Raw genomic sequence first — 25,296 nt, 5'->3', positions numbered from 1 at the left:
CGCCAAAGACAATCGAGCGTGACTTGATTGTCTCCCAAGTAATTAATTGTTTTAACGAAAAGTCTTCGCTGCTTCTCTCTCATTTAGTAGTTACTAGTATAAACAAATCACTATAGATACGCATCAATTCAGACAAGTTATAATAAGTACTCAAAGTAAACTCCAGATCTGAAAACAAAAATGGAAGAAATCGGAATAGTTATTGTCGGCGGCGGAATCGCTGGTCTCGCCACTTCGCTTGCTCTTCATAGGTTTGTTGTTCTGAAAATTAACTGTCCCATATGGACTTTTATTTTTGTGTGTGTATATTATAAAGTTTGTAAATACAGGAAAGGAATAAAGAGTGTTGTGTTGGAGAGAGCCGAGAAAGTGAGGTCGGAAGGAGCTGGAATTGGAACTCTTACTAATGGTTGGAGAGCTCTTGATCAGCTTGGCGTCTCTGATCGTCTTCGTCTCACGTCTAATCTTATTCACAAGTAAGATTTCTCTACTTTAATCCTTTTTTTCTTTTGCTTTGCTAATTAATTATTAGTGATCATAGCTTTGCTAATTAATTATTAGTGATCATAGCTTTGCTTTAGAACTTGTATAATAAATTCTTGGATGTGGTGAACAGAGCACGGACCATGTTGATTGAGGATGGGAAGAAAAAACGAGAATTCGTTTTAAACATCAAGTATGTTGTTAATTCAATTATATACATCGTATGTTATTATTGATTTTAAACTTTTACTAATTGCAATCAAACAGAGACGAAGCTCGTTGTATTAGAAGGAACGATCTGGTTGATGCCTTAGCCGATGCTCTCCCTGATGGAACCATCCGGTTGAATTCCCAAATTGTTTCGATCCAAGAGGACGAAATTACGTCGTTTCCAATCGTTCACTTGTCCAATGGCAATACGATCAAAGCCAAGGTAACAACTTATCATGAATCATGATTCTCATTTTCGGTCTTCATTGTTTCACGCACAAGTTTCTGAGTTTTGTTTGAGTCTGCATACTATTTTCTTTTAATCTATATTTTAGAACTATACAATTTTTAACTATAAATTTGTTTATAGTACCTTTTTATTATCAAAAACTTTTGAAAATGCGAATGCCAAACTGAACTAGAACCTTCCATTTTGAATTTGAAGTTTAAGTTTACAACAAAAAAAGTTTGATTTAGATAGTTAAGATTGTGGGTTTAATGATACATGTTTGCTTCTCTCATAGGTCTTGATTGGATGTGATGGTGCAAATTCCATCGTCAGTGACTATCTCCGGTTAGGCCCTATAAAGGCATTTGCTTGTCGTGCGGTGAGAGGGTTCACTAATTACCCAAACGGCCATGGATTTCCACATGAGCTTTTAAGGATGAAAACAGGAAACGTTTTAGTGGGAAGACTCCCTTTGAACGATAACCAAGTCTTTTGGTTTGTAGTGCATATGCAAGACAGTCAACACAACGGTAAGGATCAAAAATCGATCGCAAATGTGACTCTAAAATGGGTCGATAAGTTATCCGAAGACTGGAAAGAAATGGTGAAAAGATGCGATGTGGAGTCATTAACGTTGACACACTTAAGGTACCGTTCCCCGTGGGAAATCATGTTCGGGAAATTTCGACGTGGGACCGTGACTGTAGCTGGCGATGCAATGCACGTTATGGGTCCATTCCTCGGACAAGGAGGCTCGGCTGCGCTAGAGGATGCGGTTGTTCTGGCTAGATGTCTAGCTAGGAAATTGGGTCCGGACCATGGAGACTTGTTAAAGGATTGTTCGGTGAAAAGCATTGGAGAAGCTATTGATGAATATGTGAGTGAACGTAGGATGAGACTAGTCGGGCTTTCGACGCAGACGTATTTGACGGGACGGTCACTACAAACGCAGTCAATGGTCGTCAGGATCATGTTTATTGTGCTGTTGGTGCTGTTGTTTGGGCGTGATCAGATTCATCATACTAAATACGATTGCGGCCGACTCTAAAAACTTGATGGACACTTTATGACTAGTTTTATAGTGTGAGGTTTTGTGCTTTAATTATCGTTTTAAGTCTGTACTGAATACGACTGCGGCCGACTCTAGAAACTTTGTCATCTAACTCGTTGGATTTCTCTTCTTTTTAAAAACCTATAATTTCAAATTTTATGTAAATTTGGTGTTTTATGTTTATCTGTTAAATTCCATATAAGGCCGTACATCTAAATCATTGGTGATTCACATCTTTGCTAAATATCAAAGGAAAAAAAACTCTTGATGTATGTTAACACATCCCACCATTTTTGTAATGACCCCAACCCTAGGCTTTGCCCAAGGGTCAAGTCATTTTTCTTTAAAGAGAGAGAGAGAGAGAGAGAGAGAGAGAGAGAGAGAGAGAGAGAGAGAGAGAGAGAGAGAGAGAGAGAGAGAGAGAGAGAGAGAGAGAGAGGGAAGGAAGAAGCTCACCAAGAGTCCTCGCCGGAGCCACCGCACGCCAGGACGTCATCAAGCTCGTCATCACCATCAACCGCAGCTCGAGGTAACCGGAAACCGCCATGTTTTGAGTTATGTTTCGGTCGTTTTAGTAAATCGATCATAACTTTCTAACCGTAGTGAATCTCGTGCATCCAAGGCCATCATCGTGTTCCTCTCGTCAAGACGAAGCCGTAGACACCAACCGCGTCGCGATCGGAGCCTGGACGAAGCCGTACGCGCCCCCCGAAGATTCGCCTCTGCGCGCGCGTGAGTTACACGCGCCGCCGTCGGACCACCGTCCTCCGCCGCAGCACCGCCGCCGGACCACCGTTCTCCGCCGTCGCCGCCGGCCAAATTTCCGGTAAGCCACCGCCGGATCTCCGCCGTCGCCGCCGGTGACCGACACCGGTGACTCGCCGGCGACTCGCTAACTCGGCCGAGTCGACCCGGTGAGTCAACTCGGTTGACTCGGTTAACCGGTTGGTTAGCCGGTTTGAATTGATTTCAATTCGGTTAGGCTAAACCGGTCGGTTTAAATCAATTGGAAATCGGTTAGGATAAACCGGATTAATTAATTAAATAATTAATTAATTAATTAATTAATTAATTAAATAATTAATCTTTGACCAGCGGGTTGACTTTTCCGTAAATACCCGTTTTAAACCGTTCGAAAGGCGTTCTGACTCGAAATTTCGATCTGATTTCAGATTTGGAGTCCATTTGAGCAGCTGGAGTTCATATATACCACTTCTCTTCATTGCTAAGGTGAGGGCTACTCCGTTAAATCCCGAGCTAGTTTAGTACTACCGTTATGGAAAGTTTAGTTTCGAAACATGATCCGTCTCTGTGAATCGAGTCTGTTTGAGAGTCTTGCTTGTTTATTATTATTATTGATTGTTAAACCGGAAATAGGATAATAGAGGATTCAACGGTTGATTGAAATGATTGATGTTAAGAATTGTTATATATATGTATATATATGCGAGTCCATGTTTTGGAGATTTGCGGGGTGCAGAGACGTTTGCACTGGCTGCCTATGTTTGAGGAGTTTTGCGGGGTGCAGAGACGTTTGCACTGGCTGCCATGTTTGTGGAGATTTGCGGGGGTACAGAGACGTTTGTACTTACGACGCCTTAGAGATTTGCGGGGTGCAGTGTGGACTACTGTGCTAGCGACGCCTGTAGAGTTATATATATTTATATCCTTATGAGGAAATGTGATATGCTATTATCGCATTGGTTGTATCATGTCTAGTCCACTAGACATATGTGATTGTTCTGTGTGGTGTAATAGGCACCGTGATTGTCTCGTGCTAGAGCTAGGCCTACATAGTTGTAGTGCTATGAACTGAGTCAGTGGTTTGCGGTTTAGCATCCCATACCTCACTGGGCGATTCCCCTGTCGCTCACCCCTCCTTATTTCCCTCTTTCAGGTGAGACCGACGAGCAGGAGTGATTTTTCGGACCGGTGCTATTGGGCTTTTGGGCTTCTATCGTTTTATCGATTTTATCGTTATCGGGCCTCTAGGCCTTTGGACTTTTATCGTTATGGTATTTCGTATTTTGGATTCTCGGTTTATGTCGTATCTTATGTTTCGGATTTTATTTTATATTATGGAATTCATGCGTGGATGTGGACTTTCAAATATTTATATATGGATATTTAAGATATTTGTATTTATCGAAGTATTTTTACTATTTCGAAAGTGACGGGTGTCACATTTTGGTATCAGAGCGGGTTCCGTCCCGGCTCCGACCTGGGATGGCGATTTTTGGAGACCTGGTTTTATTCGGTTTTGACGGTTTTAAACGATTTCAAAATATTTTCAGGGATTTGGGAATTTTGAAAATAAAAATAAATAGCACCTTTCCGTTCGATATCACTCCTCCTTAAATGTTGGTATCCAAAGTTCAGGGTAAGTTAACTTTTCGCTTTCCTTTTAGATGCCGCCAAGGAGAGTTAGCTTATACCTTATTCGACACGGGAGCCTCTCATAGTTTTGTGAGTCCACGCTTAGCCCAGTCTTGGCCTTTTCGGGGTGTATTCGAACCGAAGGCTAAGAAGATTCAGACTGCCGGCACGGAGAGATTGGGAGCAGTCGGCGTCCATCGCAATGTACCAGTTATTCTTGGAGGAGTTGAGTTGCTCGGAGATTTGACGGAACTGGAGATGAGCTGCTACGATGTTATACTTGGAATGGATTGGTTGTCACGACATCAAGTAGTACTGGATTGTCCGAGAGCGAGAGTCCATATCCCCAGAGCAGAAGGGAAGATCATATTCCAGGGGATTAAGACGCACCATGGAATTTCCATTGTCTCCATGTTGCGCGCAGATGAGCTACTGGAGAGAGGAGCAGAAGGATTTTTGGCGACCATTTCGATGGTTAAGGAGGATGGTCAGCAGGAGCTGCATGACATTCCAGTGGTTTTCGAGTACGAAGACGTTTTTGAGGCTTTAAAAGGGCCGCCACCAGCTAGAGCAGACGTTCTTGCGATCGAGGTGGAGCCAGGAGCAACACCAGTTTCACGAGCCCCATACCGCCTTGCACCAGCTGAGATGGCGGAATTGAAGAAACAGTTGGAAGAGTTATCAGATAAGGGATTTATCAGGCCGAGTACTTCACCGTGGGGAGCACCAGTGTTGTTCGTGAAAAAGAAAGATGGGAGTTTCAGACTTTGTATCGACTATAGAGGTCTGAACAAAGTGACCATCAAGAATAAGTATCCGCTTCCGCGTATTGACGAGTTGTTGGACCAGTTGCAGGGAGCTTCTTGGTTCTCTAAGATTGACTTGGCATCGGGATACCACCAGATTGCGATAGCTGATGGAGATGTGCGGAAGACGGCCTTCCGTACACGCTATGGGCATTATGAGTTTGTGGTGATGCCATTTGGATTGACGAACGCACCGGCAGCGTTCATGAAGCTTATGAATGATGTGTTTCGGGAGCACTTGGATAAGTGTGTGATCGTTTTCATCGACGACATTTTGGTTTATTCTCGGAGTAGAGAAGAGCATGCTAAGCATTTGAGGGTTGTGCTGGATAAGCTTCGGGAACACCAGTTGTTTGCCAAGCTGAGTAAGTGTAGCTTTTGGCAGAGGAAGATTGGATTTTTGGGCCATGTGATTTCAGAAGCAGGAGTTGCCGTAGATCAGGAGAAGATTACCGCCATTTCAGAGTGGCCGACGCCAAAGAATGCTACGGAGATCCGCAGTTTTCTCGGTTTGGCGGGGTACTACAGGAAGTACGTCAAGAGTTTTGCTAGCATTGCAAAGCCAATGACGAAGCTGACGGGCAAAGACGTCAAGTTTGATTGGTCAGACGATTGCTCGAGGAGTTTCACTGAGTTAAAGCGACAGCTGACCCATTCGCCCGTTTTGGTACTCCCGAGGCCAGGGATACCATATGAGGTTTACACTGATGCGTCAGGCACTGGTTTAGGATGTGTATTGATGCAGGAAGGTCAGGTCATTGCATATGCATCACGTCAGTTGAGGCCTCACGAGGTCAACTATCCTACGCATGATTTAGAATTAGCAGCAGTTGTATTTGCACTGAAGATCTGGAGATCATATTTATATGGGGAGAAGGTGAAGATCTTCACGGACCATAAGAGTTTGAAATATATCTTCACTCAGGCGGATTTGAATTTGAGGCAGCGTAGGTGGGTCGAGTTGTTAGCAGACTACAACCTGGATATTGCTTATCATCCGGGAAAAGCTAATCAAGTAGCAGATGCCTTGAGCAGGCGCAGGAGCGATGTTTCAGGAACCAAGGAGGTTCAAGAGTTTACTAGGACACTTGCTAGCCTCAAATTGTGTGCCACTACCGTGGAAGGTGAGGCAGTTGGCCTCGAGGCTGTGGAGCAAGCAGATTTGTTATGGAAAGTGCGTAAGGCTCAGGATGCTGATAAGGCTTTGTGTAAGCAGATCGAGATTGAGAGTATTGGATATCATACAGCTTCGAGTGGGATGTTCATGTATCGGAACCGGGTTTGTGTGCCTAATGATGAGTTGTTAAAAAAGGAAATCTTGCAGCAGGCACACCACTCGCGTTTCTCTTTTCATCCAGGAAACACCAAGATGTACAAGGATCTCAAACGTTATTATCATTGGCTTGGCATGAAGAGGGATGTTGCTTCATTTATATCGCAGTGTCAGACGTGTCAGATGGTCAAGGCCGAGCATCAGGTGCCTAGCGGGTTATTGCAGAACCTGCCATTGCCAGAGTGGAAATGGGACATGGTAACTATGGATTTTGTGACGGGGTTGCCAACCACCTTAGGAGGAAAGAATGCCATCTGGGTAATCGTGGATAGACTTACCAAGTCAGCCCATTTTCTAGCTATTAAGAAGACGGACAAAGCTGATCAGTTAGCACAGACTTACATCAGCGAGATTGTGAGATTGCATGGAGTTCCTGTCAGCATTGTATCAGATCGAGATACAAAGTTTACGTCCGAATTTTGGAGAGCCTTCCAGAAGGCGCTTGGGACGAAAGTGCATATGAGTACGGCTTATCACCCGCAGACAGACGGTCAGTCAGAGAGGACGATTCAGACTTTGGAGGATATGCTTAGAGCTTGTGTTTTGGATTGGGAAGGGAGTTGGGCAAAGTACCTACCCCTAACGGAGTTCGCCTACAATAATAGTTATCACTCGAGCATTAAGATGGCACCATATGAGGCTCTTTATGGTAGGCCTTGTCGCACACCGCTTTGTTGGACCGAAGTGGGAGAGCGACGTGAGATAGAACCTGCAATGGTTCAAGAGACAGTTGAGCAGGTTGAGATGCTTAAGATGCGGCTTAGGGAAGCCCATGACCGTCAGAAGAGTTATGCAGATAAGCGGCGTAAAGATTTGGAGTTCCAGGTTGGCGACCTGGTATACCTGAAAATGAGGACATTTCAAGGAGGATCTAAGACTCGGAAGCTGAAGAAGCTTAAACCGAGATATATGGGACCATATCCCATTTTGGAGCGAATTGGAGCAGTTGCTTACCGATTGGATTTATCCGAAGAGTTATCAGATTTCCATGACGTGTTTCATGTTTCGGTTTTGAGGAAAGTCGTGAGAGAACCAGAGCTCATTTTGCAGCAGCCGCCCAGTGACCTTGGTAGGAATTTGCGTGCGCCGTGTCAGCCAGTAGAGCTATTGGATCGCCAAGTGAAAGCAGATGATGGTATGATGACTATGTTGGTCAAAGTTCGTTGGGAGAGAGATGGTATTCAGGAAGAAACTTGGGAGTCCGAGCCCCAGATGAGGATTGATTATCCGGAGCTTTTCCGGGTTGACATTGGACATGACAACTTATGAATTGAATTCGGGGACGAATTCCTTGTAAGTAGGGGAGAATTGTAATGACCCCAACCCTAGGCTTTGCCCAAGGGTCAAGTCATTTTTCTTTAAGAGAGAGAGAGAGAGAGAGAGAGAGAGAGAGAGAGAGAGAGAGAGAGAGAGAGAGAGAGAGAGAGAGAGAGAGAGAGAGAGAGGGAAGGAAGAAGCTCACCAAGAGTCCTCGCCGGAGCCACCGCACGCCAGGACGTCATCAAGCTCGTCATCACCATCAACCGCAGCTCGAGGTAACCGGAAACCGCCATGTTTTGAGTTATGTTTCGGTCGTTTTAGTAAATCGATCATAACTTTCTAACCGTAGTGAATCTCGTGCATCCAAGGCCATCATCGTGTTCCTCTCGTCAAGACGAAGCCGTAGACACCAACCGCGTCGCGATCGGAGCCTGGACGAAGCCGTACGCGCCCCCCGAAGATTCGCCTCTGCGCGCGCGTGAGTTACACGCGCCGCCGTCGGACCACCGTCCTCCGCCGCAGCACCGCCGCCGGACCACCGTTCTCCGCCGTCGCCGCCGGCCAAATTTCCGGTAAGCCACCGCCGGATCTCCGCCGTCGCCGCCGGTGACCGACACCGGTGACTCGCCGGCGACTCGCTAACTCGGCCGAGTCGACCCGGTGAGTCAACTCGGTTGACTCGGTTAACCGGTTGGTTAGCCGGTTTGAATTGATTTCAATTCGGTTAGGCTAAACCGGTCGGTTTAAATCAATTGGAAATCGGTTAGGATAAACCGGATTAATTAATTAAATAATTAATTAATTAATTAATTAATTAATTAAATAATTAATCTTTGACCAGCGGGTTGACTTTTCCGTAAATACCCGTTTTAAACCGTTCGAAAGGCGTTCTGACTCGAAATTTCGATCTGATTTCAGATTTGGAGTCCATTTGAGCAGCTGGAGTTCATATATACCACTTCTCTTCATTGCTAAGGTGAGGGCTACTCCGTTAAATCCCGAGCTAGTTTAGTACTACCGTTATGGAAAGTTTAGTTTCGAAACATGATCCGTCTCTGTGAATCGAGTCTGTTTGAGAGTCTTGCTTGTTTATTATTATTATTGATTGTTAAACCGGAAATAGGATAATAGAGGATTCAACGGTTGATTGAAATGATTGATGTTAAGAATTGTTATATATATGTATATATATGCGAGTCCATGTTTTGGAGATTTGCGGGGTGCAGAGACGTTTGCACTGGCTGCCTATGTTTGAGGAGTTTTGCGGGGTGCAGAGACGTTTGCACTGGCTGCCATGTTTGTGGAGATTTGCGGGGGTACAGAGACGTTTGTACTTACGACGCCTTAGAGATTTGCGGGGTGCAGTGTGGACTACTGTGCTAGCGACGCCTGTAGAGTTATATATATTTATATCCTTATGAGGAAATGTGATATGCTATTATCGCATTGGTTGTATCATGTCTAGTCCACTAGACATATGTGATTGTTCTGTGTGGTGTAATAGGCACCGTGATTGTCTCGTGCTAGAGCTAGGCCTACATAGTTGTAGTGCTATGAACTGAGTCAGTGGTTTGCGGTTTAGCATCCCATACCTCACTGGGCGATTCCCCTGTCGCTCACCCCTCCTTATTTCCCTCTTTCAGGTGAGACCGACGAGCAGGAGTGATTTTTCGGACCGGTGCTATTGGGCTTTTGGGCTTCTATCGTTTTATCGATTTTATCGTTATCGGGCCTCTAGGCCTTTGGACTTTTATCGTTATGGTATTTCGTATTTTGGATTCTCGGTTTATGTCGTATCTTATGTTTCGGATTTTATTTTATATTATGGAATTCATGCGTGGATGTGGACTTTCAAATATTTATATATGGATATTTAAGATATTTGTATTTATCGAAGTATTTTTACTATTTCGAAAGTGACGGGTGTCACAATTTTATTCAGCAAAAGGAGGAGCAATAGTACCCAACCAGAAGAAGAGCTAAACGAGACCGGGTTTGCGGATAAAGGTGCTTAGAGCAACATTATCGCCGTATGAATGCAAGTGCATACATTGTAGCTACATGCATCCAAATCTATTTTAATTTAATTTCATAAATGCATTGGATTTTATACTTAAGTAAGTAAGAAACAAATTATTTTCCCGTTCCACTAATTATTTTCTTCCTCTTTTTCCTTAAAAGTTTACGCGTTTCATTTATTTTAACGTTTCATATCACCAAAGGAAAATCTCAGTGCAGACGTCTCTATAAATTGAACTCTCATGAAAGCTTCGAAAGAACATCAAAGCTTTCCTCTACGTCTATTTTTTTGGTAAAATTTCCTTTACATCTATGTTTATAATTTAGCATATTTTTATTTTCCCTTATTTCTGGTAACGTTTATAAACTTATCTTTATACATTGCGTTCCCGTGGCAGCCATGACGGATCTAACCTTAGAGCTTAATATCAACTCAGCAAGTGACCTTGAGTATGTCAACCACATCACAAAGATGAACGTTTACGCGGTCGTAACCCTTTTGGGCGACAAAAAGATACAGAAAGTGAAAACCGCGGTAGATCGCCACGGTGGATCTAACCCTAACTGGAATCACGCCGTCAAGTTTGCCGTCAATGAGAGATTAGCCAGAGAAGGCCGTTTAACACTCGTCGTGGGATTGTTCTCCGGTCGAGTCCTAGGCGATAAAGATATTGGTAAGGTCGAGATCCCGTTAGTTTACCTCCTGCCGTCAACTAACGGTAACAGTAATGGCCATGGGATGAAGTTTGTGACGTATCAGGTGAGAACTCCGTCTGAGAGGATGAAAGGTTCCTTGACTTTCTCGTACCGTTTCAATGGGGTAGCCGCTATTTTCGGTCCCGTTCACCAACAGGGACCAACGTCGTGGGCTCCTCCACCGAGTCAGAATGGTTATGGGCCGTATCCTTACATGTCGCAGCCACCACCACAGACTGGATATGGATACGAAGGGCCGCCGCAGTATAGGAAGAATGAAGAGAGGTTGGCGAAAGCTGATCTTCTTGTTTCAGCAGTGTCATTACTTCGTTAGTGACAACAAAAAATGTTATTGGCCAAGACAATTTCCATTTTATATATTTTGTTTTAAACGAGGAAATAATAAAATTGTTAGTCTAGATGGTTAAGATGATTAATAAGAGCCTATCAGTCTGACTCAATTGAAAATATTGTTTAGTTGTTTTGTATCTGTTTATTAACGTAATTAAGCTCTTTAGTTCTGTAAAACTCATAACCAAGAGACCTATAAAATAATTGAACCTTAAAATTAAGTCTCTTCTGGCAGATCAAAAAGAGCAAATTAAGAATAACAGAATGGTGTGTTGAAAGAATGAAATTTGTATATAGCAAAGGAAGTTACAATCGAGCTACCACTTTCTAATTGACTTGTGTTTTGTGACTTATTGCTCCTAAATTTCTAAACCAAAGTTTACATCCCAAAAGTAATTCTATTCATAATAGATTCGGAATTATCTCTAAAACTTATTCTCAATAAATCCTTTTACCGTTAGCGAGTAGTGGGAGAGGACTAATTTTACCAACAAACGTCTACTATTTTTTGATCAACGTCCAATTTTTTATATGTCTACAAAAGTATTTGACAAATTAAATATGTATTCTAATATGATATGTATACTCTAAATATGGTATTAATTAGTTTACAATATAACTAGCCAAATTGACGTATTTTAAACTAACGTTGACTCAAGAAATGACATCCATATTATTCTTCTATAATCTTGTAAGGTCAGAAGATGAAAAATCATTTGTATATTTTTGTGTTCTTTACAAGACAGAGCAGAACAAGATTATCTTGAAAATGTCTTCCTGACGGTTGGAAAACGCCGTAGAGAACCAACCTTTCAGCTCAAGATCACATCAGTTTATAAGTTGTGGGAAAGGATTATTTTTACCCAACGAAAGTATTAGAACATGTTTATTGTAGGTCTCTTAAGTTGGGTCTCTTAGTATAATATAAAATACAGCCTCTTAGTTTTTAACTAAAAAAACTAAGAGACGTCTCTTAAATAAGAGATATAAGAGACGTCTCTTAGTTTTTTTAGTTAAAAGCTAAAATACCGTATCTTATATTACGACCCAACCTAAGAGACCTGCAATAAACATGCTCTAAGGCTCTAATCTCTTTTTTATATGGTACAAAAGTATTTGACAAGAATATTAATGTGTATTATAATAGTAATTATTCTATAATATGGTTTTGATTTATAATATTACTAGCCGGTTGACAAAAAAAAATGTCACTAGCCAACTTGATGTATATTGAAGTAACGTTGACTCAAGAAATGACATTCATGTCACAAGATCAGAAGATGTCTACAAATAATTTGTTGTTGATTCTAAAAATGACAAAGTTTGATTCGTGTTTGCTTACAACATTTATATATATATCGGTCTACTTTACATTTGCCAAAACACAGAGCAAACAAAGACAATCTTGAACATGTCTTCCTCAGGATTGGATAACGCCACAGAGAACCCAACTCTTGAGCTTAAAATCACATCAGCTAGTGTCGAGAATATTGATGCCACAGACAAGATTGACGTGTACGCTGTCATTTCGATTAACGGCAGCGCTACTCAAAAGAAACGATCGGCCAAAACACCCATTGACTACGACGGGGGTTCCAATCCGACGTGGAATCACACCGTCAAGTTCTCCTTCAACGAGAGAGAAGCCAACGAAGGCTTACTGAATATCAAGGTGGAGTTGTATAGCTATTGGCTCGAAGATGAGAATGACGTTTCTTTAGGAGAAGTCAACGTTCCGGTTCAAGAGCTTCTTGCTACAAATCCTCTTCCACCGTTTTCTAACGGTGACGTCAGCAAAATGAAGCCGGTGACTTATCCTATCAAGTTCATCGGAGAAACAAAACCAAATGGAAAGCTAAGCCTGTCGTACCGTTTCAAACCTGCCCCGGTTCATGATCTGTATCCTACACCGTTAGAACCGGTTTATCTGCCACCTTTTGTTCAACCCGGTTACACAAACCCAGATCCAGCAAGATTGGGCCAGCCCGTTATATATACCCCTCAGTGTCAGACTCAAACCACTGTGACAGAGCTAACCATAGAGCTCGTGATCAAATCCGCCAACAACATCAGAAACGTCAACGTGTTCGATGACATGGACGTATATGCTTCCGTTATGATCTGTGAGGGCAAGACAACAAAGCATAAGACCAAAACCCCTATCGCCTATTCTGGCTTTAAATTTCCAACTTGGAACCACGCCGTTAAGTTTTCCCTGGGCGAGGAAAAGTTAGCTCGGGAAGACCGTTTTAGCCTCGTTGTGGAGTTGATGAGCCACCGACGTGTGATGGGAGATAAACATATTGGAAAAGTTAGTGTCCAGATTCAAGAACTTATTGGTTCTAATCCGCCGTCGCCATGTACTGACGTTGATATTAACAATATGAAGTTGGTTACGCACAAGGTGGGAGGTGTGTACGGGGAAGGAACCCTAAGCTTCACATATAGGTTTCTTGAGGAGCAAGTTGCAATTCCGATTGTGCCAGGCACAACACCCCAACCTTTTATTATGTATGTACCAGTCCCACATCATCCCTATGGGTCAGCAAACCCGGTTCATGGAGCTTCGGGTTACATGGCTATTCACCCAGGGGTAAATATTGGGCCAAGTAACGGTCAAGTACCAAATTATATGCCACCCTCATATCAGCCACATGAATACCATCAATATTCACACTCGCAGCTGCAGCCGCAACCACAACCGCAAGTGCAGTTATCACCACAAAAGTTTCAGAATCAACCACAACCTCAGGTTCAGATTCAGCAGCAGCCACAACCACAACAACCACTACCACAGCGACCGACACAATCACCGGCGCAAGGGCAAGGAGTACAGCCACAAGTGAAGCCACAAGGAGGGAGTGTCGCAGCCCTAGGACTAGGGGCGGCCTTCGGCCGAGTAATAGGAGGAGCTATACTGAGTGAAATAATGTCTAACGAAGTAAATCTAAACCTATACGAAGTTTAAGCTTGAGCCTTGAGCAGGGGGCTGGTTCTTTTCGTAAGTTATGAATCATACTACTGACCAGTCCATTGCAATGAATATTCAGTTATTGCGATTTCTAGTTTCGTTTTTTTCTTCCTTATGTTTGGTATTTGGTTTCTTTGCTTGTTTGCGTCCATGAAAAGTTGAATTAGAAAGGTTCCTTGAGAGACCGTGTGAGTTGCTGTCGTCAGGTATGTGTTGGCTTGTTTCTTTTGTGTGAAAGTTTTGGCGCGTTTTGACCCATTCACTTTTTTTTTTTTTTAAGCATAGTATTAAGTATTTTTCAACATCTGCTGTTGGCTATTCATAAATATAAATATTTATATAGCGTCGTGCAATCCCATAAAGTGGTGTGAAGTCCCACAAAGCGTTGTAGTTGTCAAAAAAGACATTAACCAATTATCATGATGTACTTACTCTAGGGTCTAGGCAGAGCGCAATAAAAGGCAGTGCTACTAACACGTGGTACACTGCACAAGATTGATCAGTTTTTTACAACCGAGATTCCTCTTTCCGTCAAGACGAACCCAAACTCGCAAGTACGTACCCTCCTCCAAATGTGGTTTCTTACGCCACACCCCTCCACCCAAGACCGTCACGCGACAACACACCATAAAAATTAATGGTTCAACTAATGTCTTTCAGCTTGATTTTTAAAGTTATACTCTCTCCGGTTTTTTATATAAGTCTTTTTAGAGTATTTTTTATGTTCTAAATTCTATGATGTTTTCGGTTTTCTATGTAAAATTTATTAACACTTAATGTTATATGACCAATGATAATATACCTTCTTTTTTATTATTAGTTGATTTGTGATTAGTTAAATAATTAATGATTGTTTAGAAAATATAAAAAATTAATGATTTTTTAAACTATGTGCACAATTCTAAAACGACTTATATTAAAAACGGAGGGAGTAATAGTTATTTTCTAATTCAAGGTCCTTTGTAACTTAAATCTTTTTCATTTTTCTGCATCATTCAATAACGAATATCCGTCAAGAAAAATAAATTAGTTCTTGTTTCTTATATCGAATATCCAAAATACCAAGTCTTATACATTGTTGATCCGAACTGTCCATGTATTTTTTATCTCTCTCTTCCCTTCTGTTCGCCTGGTACTTGCCTTCTTGTGTAATGTATAAATTGTGTTAGTGGGACACTACTCAACATAGACATATGTTTACTATATTTCTTTGAAATTGTCTAAATACACGATTTGACCATCATTTAATATAGGTTGATAAAAAAAAAACCATCATTTAATATTATCTTAAAATTTATACATGTACTTTTTCTTTGAGAAAAGAAAAATACATGTACTTTTAACGTTTGCCAAATATAGAGATATAATACAAACTTTTAGTTTTATGTAGAACTATATATTAGTTAAATATAAATTAAAACTTTAAGTGGTTACAAATTTGATTACCAATAATTTTTACAAAACAAAGATATTGTATTGTTTTAATTTACGTAGTCTATAATCAGTCAAACTCAATATTAAAACTCAAAAAATTATTTTAGTGTTCAATATCTTTCTGTGATAAACTTCCATATAAATTGTTTTTTTTTATGTTAAAAACTTCCATATAATTTGTTCGTAGTAATTTTCTATTTTCTTCAATATGAGCAAATTTGAGATATATATATATATTGGTTGCACATCTATGTTTTTGACACCTTTGTTGAGCTCTGTTGCAAGAAATAGCTTTATTTTATTCAGTTACCGTTAGTAAGTGGTGGTAGTGAGTCGGTTTTTATGTAAAACAAACTCTTGTTTGTACATACGGCGAAATTTTCTGCGTGATAATACGATATGTACCCTACAACATGGACGGTTGGTTAATTTTCTATAATTTGAAGTATATATAACTACCGTTGACTCGAGATATGACACCCATACATGTTATCCTTCTATAAGTTTTGTAACTTTATAATTAGAAATGTCCTCACACAAACTTGTATATATATCTTTTTCTTATTTTACATTTTCGAAGAGAGTACAACACGAGACTTTCTAAATATGGCGTCCTTGCAGTTGCAAAGAGCCATAGAGAGCCCAACACTTGAGCTTAAAATTGTATCAGCCAGTGACCTAAGCCATGTTGATGCCGCAGACAAGATGGGCGTGTACGCCGTCGTTTCAATTAACGGCGAAACTACTCAAAAGACACAAGCGGCCAAAACGCCCATTGACTACGACGGTGGTTTCAATCCCACATGGAATCACACCATCAAGTTTTTGTTCAACGAAGAAGCTGCCCGTGAAGGCCTATTGACCCTCAAGGTCGAGTTATTTAGCTATTGGCTCGAAGGGAGGGATGACCTATATTTAGGAGAAGTCAACGTCTCCGTTCAGGAGCTTTTCACCACAAACCCGCTTCCACCGTTTGCAAACGGTAACGTCAATAAAATGAAGTCGTTGACTTGCCCTATCAAACTCACAGATGGAGGATGTACCAACGCAAGCTTGAGCCTCTTGTACCGGTTTAAGCCAGCACATCCAGAGCATCAGGATCATTCCCCATCGATTGGTCAACCCGTTTATCCAAACCCGGATCCAGGTAATCAGCTGGTTGTATATTCGCCTCGAATTCAAACGGGCACAACAAAAATGGTTTTAGAGGTCGTGATCAAACACGCCAAGGACATCAGAGATGTCAACGCCTTTTCGGTGATGGATGTATATGCCTCCGTTGCTATCCTCAAGGACAGGAAGGTGAAGGACAGGATCAACACCCCTGTCGATTTCGCCGCTGATACTAACCCAAAGTTGAACCATAGGGTTAAGTTTTCTCTCGATGAAAAGTTAGCTCAAGAAGGGCGTTTGATCCTCCTCGTGGAAATGATGAGCCACAGGCCTTTTCTTGGTGATAAGGAGATTGGATTTGTAAGACTTCCTATTCAACAGCTATTAGCTTCGAATCCACCTACTCCGTTAAAAAACGGTGAAGGTAACGGTATGAAGTTGGAGACGCACGCTTTGACGGGTCCTTATGGGAAAAAGGGTGTCGTGAGCTTCACGTATAGGTTTCTTACGGAACAAGTTACATTTTCAACGGTTCCACCACCATCAACCGCAACGTCCCAACCATATATGTATCTACCGGTCTCGCCTCACTCATATGCGTCGTCGGATCCGAGTTACGTGCCTGTTCAACAAGGTGGAAATGCTGGGCCAAGCAACGGTCTCGTACCAATTTATATGCCAACGCCATATCAACAACCACATGGCTACCAACAATATCCAACACCGCCGGCGGCTCAACCGTATCCGCATCCGCAGCCACCACCACCACAACTATAGCAGCTTTCCTCGGTCACCACCGGATACACAAGAAGCATACTATGTCGTACCCGTACTTTTTTTTTTTTTGTTTTGTTAATTCACCCGTCCTTTTATTTTAACAACTGCAATATAAAATGTACTCAGTTTTTTTATTTATAATTAAATGGATTTGATATTTTTCCTGCTTATAATTTGTAAGAAAGTTTTTGCTTATTCAGTTCATGTTTTGCTCATCAATTTTTGTTAGCTTAAATTGGAAAACCCAACCCGGGGCCGCATTCAACAATTGAAATATCAAACTATAAACATGCATCACACACTTATATATTACTCTTGTTCACACTCAACACTCAACTTTCGATGTGAGATATACCACATGAACAAAGTAAAACAAACAACAAAAAGAAATGAAGTTAGTACTTGCCAAAAGTACAAGTTTCAGAGTAAGTTATGTCTCCTGCTCCAACTTTTTTTTTTGTGTGGCTTCACTGTTGGTTTTGCACAATGTCTACTGTGACTAATGTGGCGGCATATTTGGAAACTGTTGGTGTCCGTGTGACTGATAAGACGGTTAATCAATTGCACGAAAAGGGTCAATCGGCCCCCTCGAGCTAATGACTCGTCTAGGGAGAACCTAATGGCATGGTCCCATATTGGGTCTTTGTAGACACCGAAAGCAATAGAAGTATTGCTCCTGTTCTTAATTATTGTTCCTTCACGGACAATAACCGAAGCGTACATGTCCATACCGTGGATCCAGCTTACGTCTTTTATGTCCTTGGCCATTTTGATCACGAGTTCTAGTGTCAGTTTTGTCACGTCCGTACATGATCTTCCTGAATCCACGGTTGGATAACGAATCGAGGAAGAGTAATCTGACAGAGAAGGGTACAAATTACCAGCTAGTTCCCGTTTAAACCGGTACGAGAGGCTCAGCTTTGCTTCGGTTTCTCCTTTGGCTTTAACAGGGAGAGTCATCAACTTCATTTTATCCACGTTACCGTTTGTTAACGGTGAAAACGGATTTGAGGCAAAGGCTCTTGAACCGAGATATTGACTTCTCCAATTTCCAAGTCAACAGACCCTTCCAGCCAATAGCTATATATATAACTTGACGTTGACGGTCAATAGACCTTCATGGGCTTCTTCCAGCCAATGGCAGTTTGTGTTTGATAATTGTCTCCTATAATCGAAACGACGGCGTATACGTCCATCTTGTCCGTGAGATTTGTATGGCTAACATTAGTAGCACATATGATTTTGAGCTCGAGACTTGCGTTCTCTCGGGCAGACATTTTTATTCTGAACTCTTGTTTTTTGTTATGTGCTGAACCAAGCAATGATATTTATATTCAACTTATGTGAACATTTTTTTTCTTTTTGTAAAGATACTTATGTGGAAAAGAGGGACTTTTAGCCTTTGAGTGGCAGTTGAGCCTCACGCGCTACTGTTTATTTTCTCTCTAATTTCCAAAACGCGTTCGTAAGGGGCGGAGGTTACGCGAATCTCCGGCATCTCCGTCGGTGCTCACCGTGACCTCTCTCCCACCGGAATTTGCTCTACGAGACGGATTAAGCAAGATCCGGTCTACTAGGAGGTGCCCCTCTGATGTGCCCTGGTTCGTGGATCAGTCCATTGGAGCCAACCAGCATGGAGATCAGGACGTTCTGAACAATTTGACCGAGGTTCGTTCATTCGACCGTACTGATCAGACTGACCGAGCCGTCCCGCGTGCGTCCCGATTGGAGCTTCGGCTGGAACCACGTCCAGACGACCTAACCGACCGAACCACAGCCCGTCTTCCCCGACCAACTCGACATTCTAAAACCCACGGTCGAGCCAGAATTAGCTTGGATCGTGAAGAAACCAAAGACGGACATGCATTCTTATCTGGCGGACCATCCGGACAGTCCCGCAAGCGTCCTTATCTTTACCCCGTGCATCCATCTGGTTCGGATGAACCTGGACAGTAGCCGAAGGGTTTCCTTGACCAGAACGTGAACCGAATGGTCATCTTTGACTAATCTGCATGGAAGACTGAGTCTTTGACTCATTAATAATATTCTAGTCAATGTTTCTATTTTCTATGCTTTGTTTTCCCACAATTCTCTTTAATTCTCTTTGACTACAAGTAGTATAAATATGTAGTCCCTTTGATGAATAAAATGAGTTCATTTTGGTTGTTTATTTTCGATTCTTCTTTTCTCTGAGTGAGAGAGAGAGTTCTTAGCTAGTTCATCGGTTTGAACCGGCTTGTTGATTTGGTGGTCAGCCAATCATCTTTTGTGTCGTTTGGTGGTTAGCCAACACACCTTCATCGTTTCTTAGGTGGTTAGCCTTAGATCTTGGGTATATCAAGAGCCATTCCGCATCTCTTGACGATCCTTTCAATCCATTCCAGTTCCAGAAGTGCCATCGCCTTCTCGGTTCATATCAAACACCCGGCCAAAGCCATCCTTCCCGTTTTGGGCGTATCAACTTGGTATCAGAGCCACTTTGGCTGGTTTGTTTTCTTTCATCTCTCATCTTCTCATCTCTCCACGTTTTTTTCTTTTCTTATTTCTTGGATCCGGGCTGTTCCTTTACTCCCTTGTGATCGCCTATTATAAAAAAAAAAAAAAAATCGATAAAAAAAAAAAGTTTTGGCGTGAATCACTTCTGAAGAGAAATCCAGGGGGAGTGGTGGAAGAGAAACCCTGCTGGCTGAAGAGAAATCCAGCCTTAGGACAGTTAAGGCGGATCCATATCAAAAATCTCTTCATCTTACCTTCTCTTTTCTTTTTCTCACAAAAGTTTGTTTTGGGTTTTGATTGCTGAATTTTGACTGCCTATCATCCTTTGAACCAGTGAAAGAACTCTGAGTGACCATCTAAAAATCGTGAGCTAAACACTTTGAGAGTGTGAGGATTTTTATTTGCTAACTTTGTTAAGTGTTTCAGGATGTTTGGACTTCTCAAGAAATCAAAACCACTACAAGATGATGTCTACTTTCCTTTTAAAACTATTGTTGAAAAGAAGCAATTGATTTTTGACAAGAGACAGTTTGCTTCTAATGAATTTGATTTTGTGCAGAAACAAAGGAAGAGAGAAAACAGGTCCAATGATGAGAAGTGGGTCAGAAGTGGTGATCGTCTCTTCACCAAAACCAAGAGAAGCAACCGTGTAGTGCTTGATCAAAACGAGCTTCAAACTTATGCTAGTTTGGAGAAGATGTTGCATAAGGCAATTCATGCTATCCGACAGCTCAAAAGGAAGGGAAACACCAACACTTCTTCGGCACCAAAACAGCAATGTAAGTCTTCTTATCTTTCAAATTCTGATTTGAAAACTAATGAGATTTCTTTTGATAAAAGCAAAGCTGTGAAACCCACAAGCAAAGCTCATTCCACCAGGTGCTTCAAATGCCATAGGATCGGTCATTATGCTAACAAGTGTCAAAAGCAAAAACCGTTGGTGACTTTGGAGAATGAGAACCTTGAAACCGAGCCAGAAAAGGAAGAGCCTTTGCCAATTCAAATACCGGACCAAACTCAAGGTGAGCATTGTGCTGATTATGGTTCTTTTGCTTATAATCCTTTTCCTTTTAATGTTTCAGATTTGAGGACAAATCTTTTTGAAGAGGAAGGGAATGATGTGCCCTGGTTCGTGGATCAGTCCATTGGAGCCAACCAGCATGGAGATCAGGACGTTCTGAACAATTTGACCGAGGTTCGTTCATTCGACCGTACTGATCAGACTGACCGAGCCGTCCCGCGTGCGTCCCGATTGGAGCTTCGGCTGGAACCACGTCCAGACGACCTAACCGACCGAACCACAGCCCGTCTTCCCCGACCAACTCGACATTCTAAAACCCACGGTCGAGCCAGAATTAGCTTGGATCGTGAAGAAACCAAAGACGGACATGCATTCTTATCTGGCGGACCATCCGGACAGTCCCGCAAGCGTCCTTATCTTTACCCCGTGCATCCATCTGGTTCGGATGAACCTGGACAGTAGCCGAAGGGTTTCCTTGACCAGAACGTGAACCGAATGGTCATCTTTGACTAATCTGCATGGAAGACTGAGTCTTTGACTCATTAATAATATTCTAGTCAATGTTTCTATTTTCTATGCTTTGTTTTCCCACAATTCTCTTTAATTCTCTTTGACTACAAGTAGTATAAATATGTAGTCCCTTTGATGAATAAAATGAGTTCATTTTGGTTGTTTATTTTCGATTCTTCTTTTCTCTGAGTGAGAGAGAGAGTTCTTAGCTAGTTCATCGGTTTGAACCGGCTTGTTGATTTGGTGGTCAGCCAATCATCTTTTGTGTCGTTTGGTGGTTAGCCAACACACCTTCATCGTTTCTTAGGTGGTTAGCCTTAGATCGTGGTATATCAAGAGTCATTCCGCATCTCTTGACGATCCATTCAATCCATCTCAGTTCCAGAAGTGCCGTTTGCCTTCTCGGATCATATCCAACACCCGGCCAAAGCCATCCTTCCCGTTTTGGGCGTATCACCCTCTCTCTCTCGGCGACTCGGGTGGGCTCTCTGTAGCGGAAGCCCCTAAGAACTCCGCCGCTCTGGTGACTCGTCGGTTAAAGGTTGGCGTACGCTGTTTGAGGACGACGGTGACCCAAACGGAACCGCGTGTCAGTCATCGGGGCTGGGGTTAGGCTCCGAGGGGAGGGTTTGTTTCTGCGGTGTCGGTGGATCTCACAAATGGGATGGCGGTTCCCTTTTTTCCTGAATTTCGCCGGGTCGCTTTTCTTCCTTTCCTCGTCGACAAGAGCGGAGGAGCACGGAACTTCTCGGACCTGTGAGGCGGCGAAGCGGTTACAGAAAGTGGCAATTAGGGTTTTTGGAGCCGTTCTTCATCTGAAAGCGGCGTTTGTGGCCGCGGAACGCTTCGTGGGTGGCTCCATTGATAGTGACTGGCGGTGGATCTGGCGGGCCTCGACACCCCCGTCATGAGAAGTCGTCGGAATCTGGATTTGGTGGCTGCGGTGTCAACTGAGGAGGGAGCATGCTCTCTCAGTCTTCTTTCCCTCAACCTAAATTCCTTTGTTATGTAATCTGTGTATTTTGCTTAGCCAAGTCACTTGTAACCTAGGGTTCATGTTTCTCCGGTGAATCGGAAAATGCTGTAGTCCGATGCCCTTCTGGGATGAAATTTATAATATATATTTATTATTAAAAAAAAAAAAAAAAAGATACTTATGTGAACATCTTCTGATGCTATCACAATGAACAAATATGTTTTAACGGTAGCTTGTATACTACTATTCTAAAATCTTACGTTTAAGATTTAATAACGCAACTGGAAACGAAAGTCCACTTGAGCTCCTTCGATTAACCAATGAAATTACATAAAATAGTTAAAAATGAGAGGGCCGTACATATGTCAGTAACTGATCTGATCGGGTCTATGAAAACGAAAAGTTAAGAACATTATATAAAGAGTTAAGAATATGTATACTCGTTTGGTATGTAATTTCTGAAGTCAATTTGATTGTATTTTATACATCAAGTTGATTAGTTATACTGTAATCAATCAAAAAAATTGGGTATTTACAGTGAAAAAAAATGTGGGTATTCAGAAAGAATCAACATGGCCATTTTGAAAGAATCAGTGTTAACCCTTTCTAGAGTTTTATGTTTTCGAGTTTCTTTTTGGTTGAATAATTTCTCTTGGTACTTTAAGTAGATTTTTTACCTATAAATAAAAAAACTAATTTATTCTTTGAGCTAAAAGCTTCATCTGTGTTTTCTTGTCTTCTTCGAAAGAATAAATCATAAGTTGTGATTAAAAGAATGATTCAAGATTCACAACTTATGATTCATTCTTTTGAAAAAAGACAAGAAAACGGAGATGAAGCTTTTAGCTAAAAGAAAAATTAGTTTTTTTCATAAGTAAAAAATCTACTAAAAAGTACCAAGAGAAATTATTCAATCGAAAGGAAACTCGAAAACATAAAGCTCAAAGAATCATAAGTTGTGATTAAAAGAATGAATCGTGAAGATAGTGAATTGTGATTCATTCTTTTCAAATTCATTCTGTGAATGGATGGTAACTTGTAGAAATTCATTCTTTTATAACCATACATTCACACTAATTTCTTTCATTCACTTTTTGGTCATTCCACTGTTTATTTTTATAGATTAAAAAATTGATATGCATACTATGTACATAAAACTAGAGTGGAGACCCCATAAAGTGGGAGATTCTTCTTTGTCTTCTTTTGATGTTTGAATTCTTCTTTAAATTTTTTACCTCATATGGACCATTTTCCATGTCTATAGAGTAGAAATCAAACAATAATCTACTCGGCTTTATCCTACAACTGGATATATCGACATATATGTAGGCATCTTCCCCAACATCTTTTCCATTGCTTGATTTGCATTTGATCGCCATTTTACCTTCATATATTACACAAGCAAGCATGATAACTTCATGAAATTCCTTCCAACAATGTTTTTTCTTTAGGTCCACTGTTGATGGCGGGTATGAACAAGATATCAACTCAATCTAGGGATTTCAATTGAAATCTCTAGAGACATGCTACTTGAAGAAGATGAATTTAATCAAATCTTGTTCAAGGCTTCTCAAAGAAGATGAATTGAATCAAATCTTTTTCAAAGTATAAAGCAAAAACTAGTTTATTAATTATCAAAATCTGTTTAGTCAAAGCAAATAACAAAGCTATATATAGAGATCCTTTGTCAAGTCACAATCGACTTTAGTATGCTCTTTCCTATTAAGAAAAGGAAAACCAAAACAATACGGAAAATGAAATAAAGAAATACATTTAAGAAAAGGAAATAACGAGAAGCTGTTATGGCGGTGTAGATGCTGCTGCATCAGCTGGCTCTGATACCAACCTCTTATGGTGGGTATGAACAAGATATCAGCTATTTGAAGAAGATGAATTTAATCAAATCTTGTTCAAGGTTTCTCAAAGAAGATGAATTAAATCAAATCTCTTTCAAAGTATAAAGCAAAAGCTAGTTTATTAATTACCAAAATCTGTTTTCCTTCATTTGTCGATTGAATTCTTGCTCTGAGAATTTGACACCATGTGTCCCTTCTTCCATATCAATGGAATAGAAATCAAAGAGGAGGTGAGTCGGCCTTATCCTACACTTGTATTCATGCTTTTTTTTCCTTGAACTCCCCACCTCGATGAACATGACATGTGGATCCACGTAGATGTAACCGTCAACGCCAATATCCTCCTCATTGCTGCTTTTGCATTTGATTGCCATCTTGTCTTGATACTTCACACAGTCTAGCATGATCACTTCGTGTAGACCTACCATCCCTGATCGTTCTCTTGGTCCTATGTACAGTTGTTTCTTCTTTGTCCAGCCCTTGTAGCAAAGAAGAGTCGCAGAGACGGTATGCGTCTTCAAGCGTTGGAGAGCTTGTTCTAAGGTCTTATACCTGTGTACTTATTTAATCTTGAAGGTCCGTTCTCCATGTAGAAATTTCCTTCTTTCCTTGCAAGAGAACTTATCACTCATCTCCTTCGCAGTAGCTAGAGGAATGCCACGCGATTCTTTAGCAAATTTAAGAGCTGAGTAAAAAGAGCATTCGTCACAATTGTGATCACCCTTCAGTCTTGCATACTCTTGTGGATCAGCATTTTGGCAGATGTACATTTCGCTAAGAGGCTCATACTGCTCCAACTGCCCATGCAACACCGCGGAGGAACTGATCAAATCGCTTAAAGCATAAAAGCAGCACATCTCGTGTTGACCCTGGTCTCTGATGAAACCAGCAACCTTCGTCATCAAGTCTCCGGTTTCCTCATCGGATAAGAATGACTCAGGAAGTTGAGGTGTCCGCCAGTACATGTGTAAGTAACCCGCAGAATCAGAAAGACGCAAGTTATCATCTACCGGTTCTGTATGGATGACATGCTTCAATCTTGTCCAAGTGAGACCGAGATTTTCTTCTGCGCATTTAACGGTGATTGCCGTTGATAGCTTGTTCTTCAAACGACGTTTCACGTCATCTGGTATCTTAGCCAGTATGACAGACCTTCCATGTTTTATCATATAAGTATCCTTGTCACGAGGTGGCTCACACTCGACGTCCTCCTCGTCAGAGAACAGTGGATCATCTAGTTCTTCTTGTGTGAACTCACGTTTCTTTACTGGTGGACAAGCGCTTTTCTTTCTTGCCTTTGCTTTCTTCTTTCCTTTCTTTTTATTTCT

The 25,296-nt window shown here is 41.5% G+C and overlaps 4 protein-coding genes and 1 pseudogene across 4 annotated transcripts; all 5 read left to right on the top strand.

The window, feature by feature from the left end:
• LOC106445825 (monooxygenase 1-like) lies at positions 1 to 4,108 on the top strand. The gene is made up of 8 exons (XM_048762864.1): positions 1 to 251; positions 330 to 476; positions 617 to 676; positions 751 to 916; positions 1,218 to 2,502; positions 2,596 to 2,799; positions 3,146 to 3,203; positions 3,871 to 4,108. Exons 1-5 carry the CDS (start codon positions 181 to 183, stop codon positions 1,968 to 1,970), a joined length of 1,197 nt encoding a protein of 398 aa, XP_048618821.1. The 5' UTR covers positions 1 to 180; the 3' UTR covers positions 1,971 to 2,502; positions 2,596 to 2,799; positions 3,146 to 3,203; positions 3,871 to 4,108.
• A 6,059-nt stretch (positions 4,109 to 10,167) lies between these two features.
• LOC106445822 (protein SRC2-like) lies at positions 10,168 to 10,797 on the top strand. The gene has a single exon (XM_022711897.2). It carries the CDS (start codon positions 10,168 to 10,170, stop codon positions 10,795 to 10,797), a length of 630 nt encoding a protein of 209 aa, XP_022567618.1.
• A 1,344-nt stretch (positions 10,798 to 12,141) lies between these two features.
• On the top strand, positions 12,142 to 14,502 carry LOC106448170 (the record flags this gene model as incomplete). The annotated part of the gene is made up of 1 exon (XM_013890095.2): positions 12,142 to 14,502. A coding segment is annotated over one exon (1,641 nt), but the record flags the coding sequence as incomplete, so codon positions are not given.
• Positions 14,503 to 15,274: 772 nt separating this feature from the next.
• On the top strand, positions 15,275 to 19,712 carry LOC111211568 (annotated as a pseudogene).
• Positions 19,713 to 19,961: 249 nt separating this feature from the next.
• Positions 19,962 to 24,349, top strand: LOC125590020. Its single transcript, XM_048762863.1, has 2 exons — positions 19,962 to 20,627; positions 20,688 to 24,349. The coding sequence occupies exons 1-2, from the start codon at positions 20,033 to 20,035 to the stop codon at positions 21,086 to 21,088; spliced, it is 996 nt and encodes a 331-aa protein (XP_048618820.1). The 5' UTR covers positions 19,962 to 20,032; the 3' UTR covers positions 21,089 to 24,349.
• Positions 24,350 to 25,296: the final 947 nt, after the last annotated feature.

Source organism: Brassica napus, chromosome C7, assembly GCF_020379485.1.
Source record: "Brassica napus cultivar Da-Ae chromosome C7, Da-Ae, whole genome shotgun sequence".
Lineage (NCBI taxonomy): Eukaryota > Viridiplantae > Streptophyta > Magnoliopsida > Brassicales > Brassicaceae > Brassica > Brassica napus.
Note: the sequence above shows the minus strand (reverse complement) of the source record. Positions and strands in the feature narration are given on the sequence as shown.

What these genes read in the sequence shown, in the direction of transcription:
- LOC125590020 (XM_048762863.1), top strand. Translation starts at nt 20,033, where the DNA reads ATGTTTGGACTTCTCAAGAAATCAAAACCACTACAAGATGATGTCTAC. An exon ending in AATACCGGACCAAACTCAAG is followed by an intron (nt 20,628 to 20,687) that starts GTGAGCATTGTG and finishes TTAATGTTTCAG; the next exon opens with ATTTGAGGACAAATCTTTTT.
- LOC106445825 (XM_048762864.1), top strand. Translation starts at nt 181, where the DNA reads ATGGAAGAAATCGGAATAGTTATTGTCGGCGGCGGAATCGCTGGTCTC. An exon ending in ACTTCGCTTGCTCTTCATAG is followed by an intron (nt 252 to 329) that starts GTTTGTTGTTCT and finishes TTGTAAATACAG; the next exon opens with GAAAGGAATAAAGAGTGTTG. An exon ending in GCAATACGATCAAAGCCAAG is followed by an intron (nt 917 to 1,217) that starts GTAACAACTTAT and finishes CTTCTCTCATAG; the next exon opens with GTCTTGATTGGATGTGATGG.
- LOC106445822 (XM_022711897.2), top strand. Translation starts at nt 10,168, where the DNA reads ATGACGGATCTAACCTTAGAGCTTAATATCAACTCAGCAAGTGACCTT.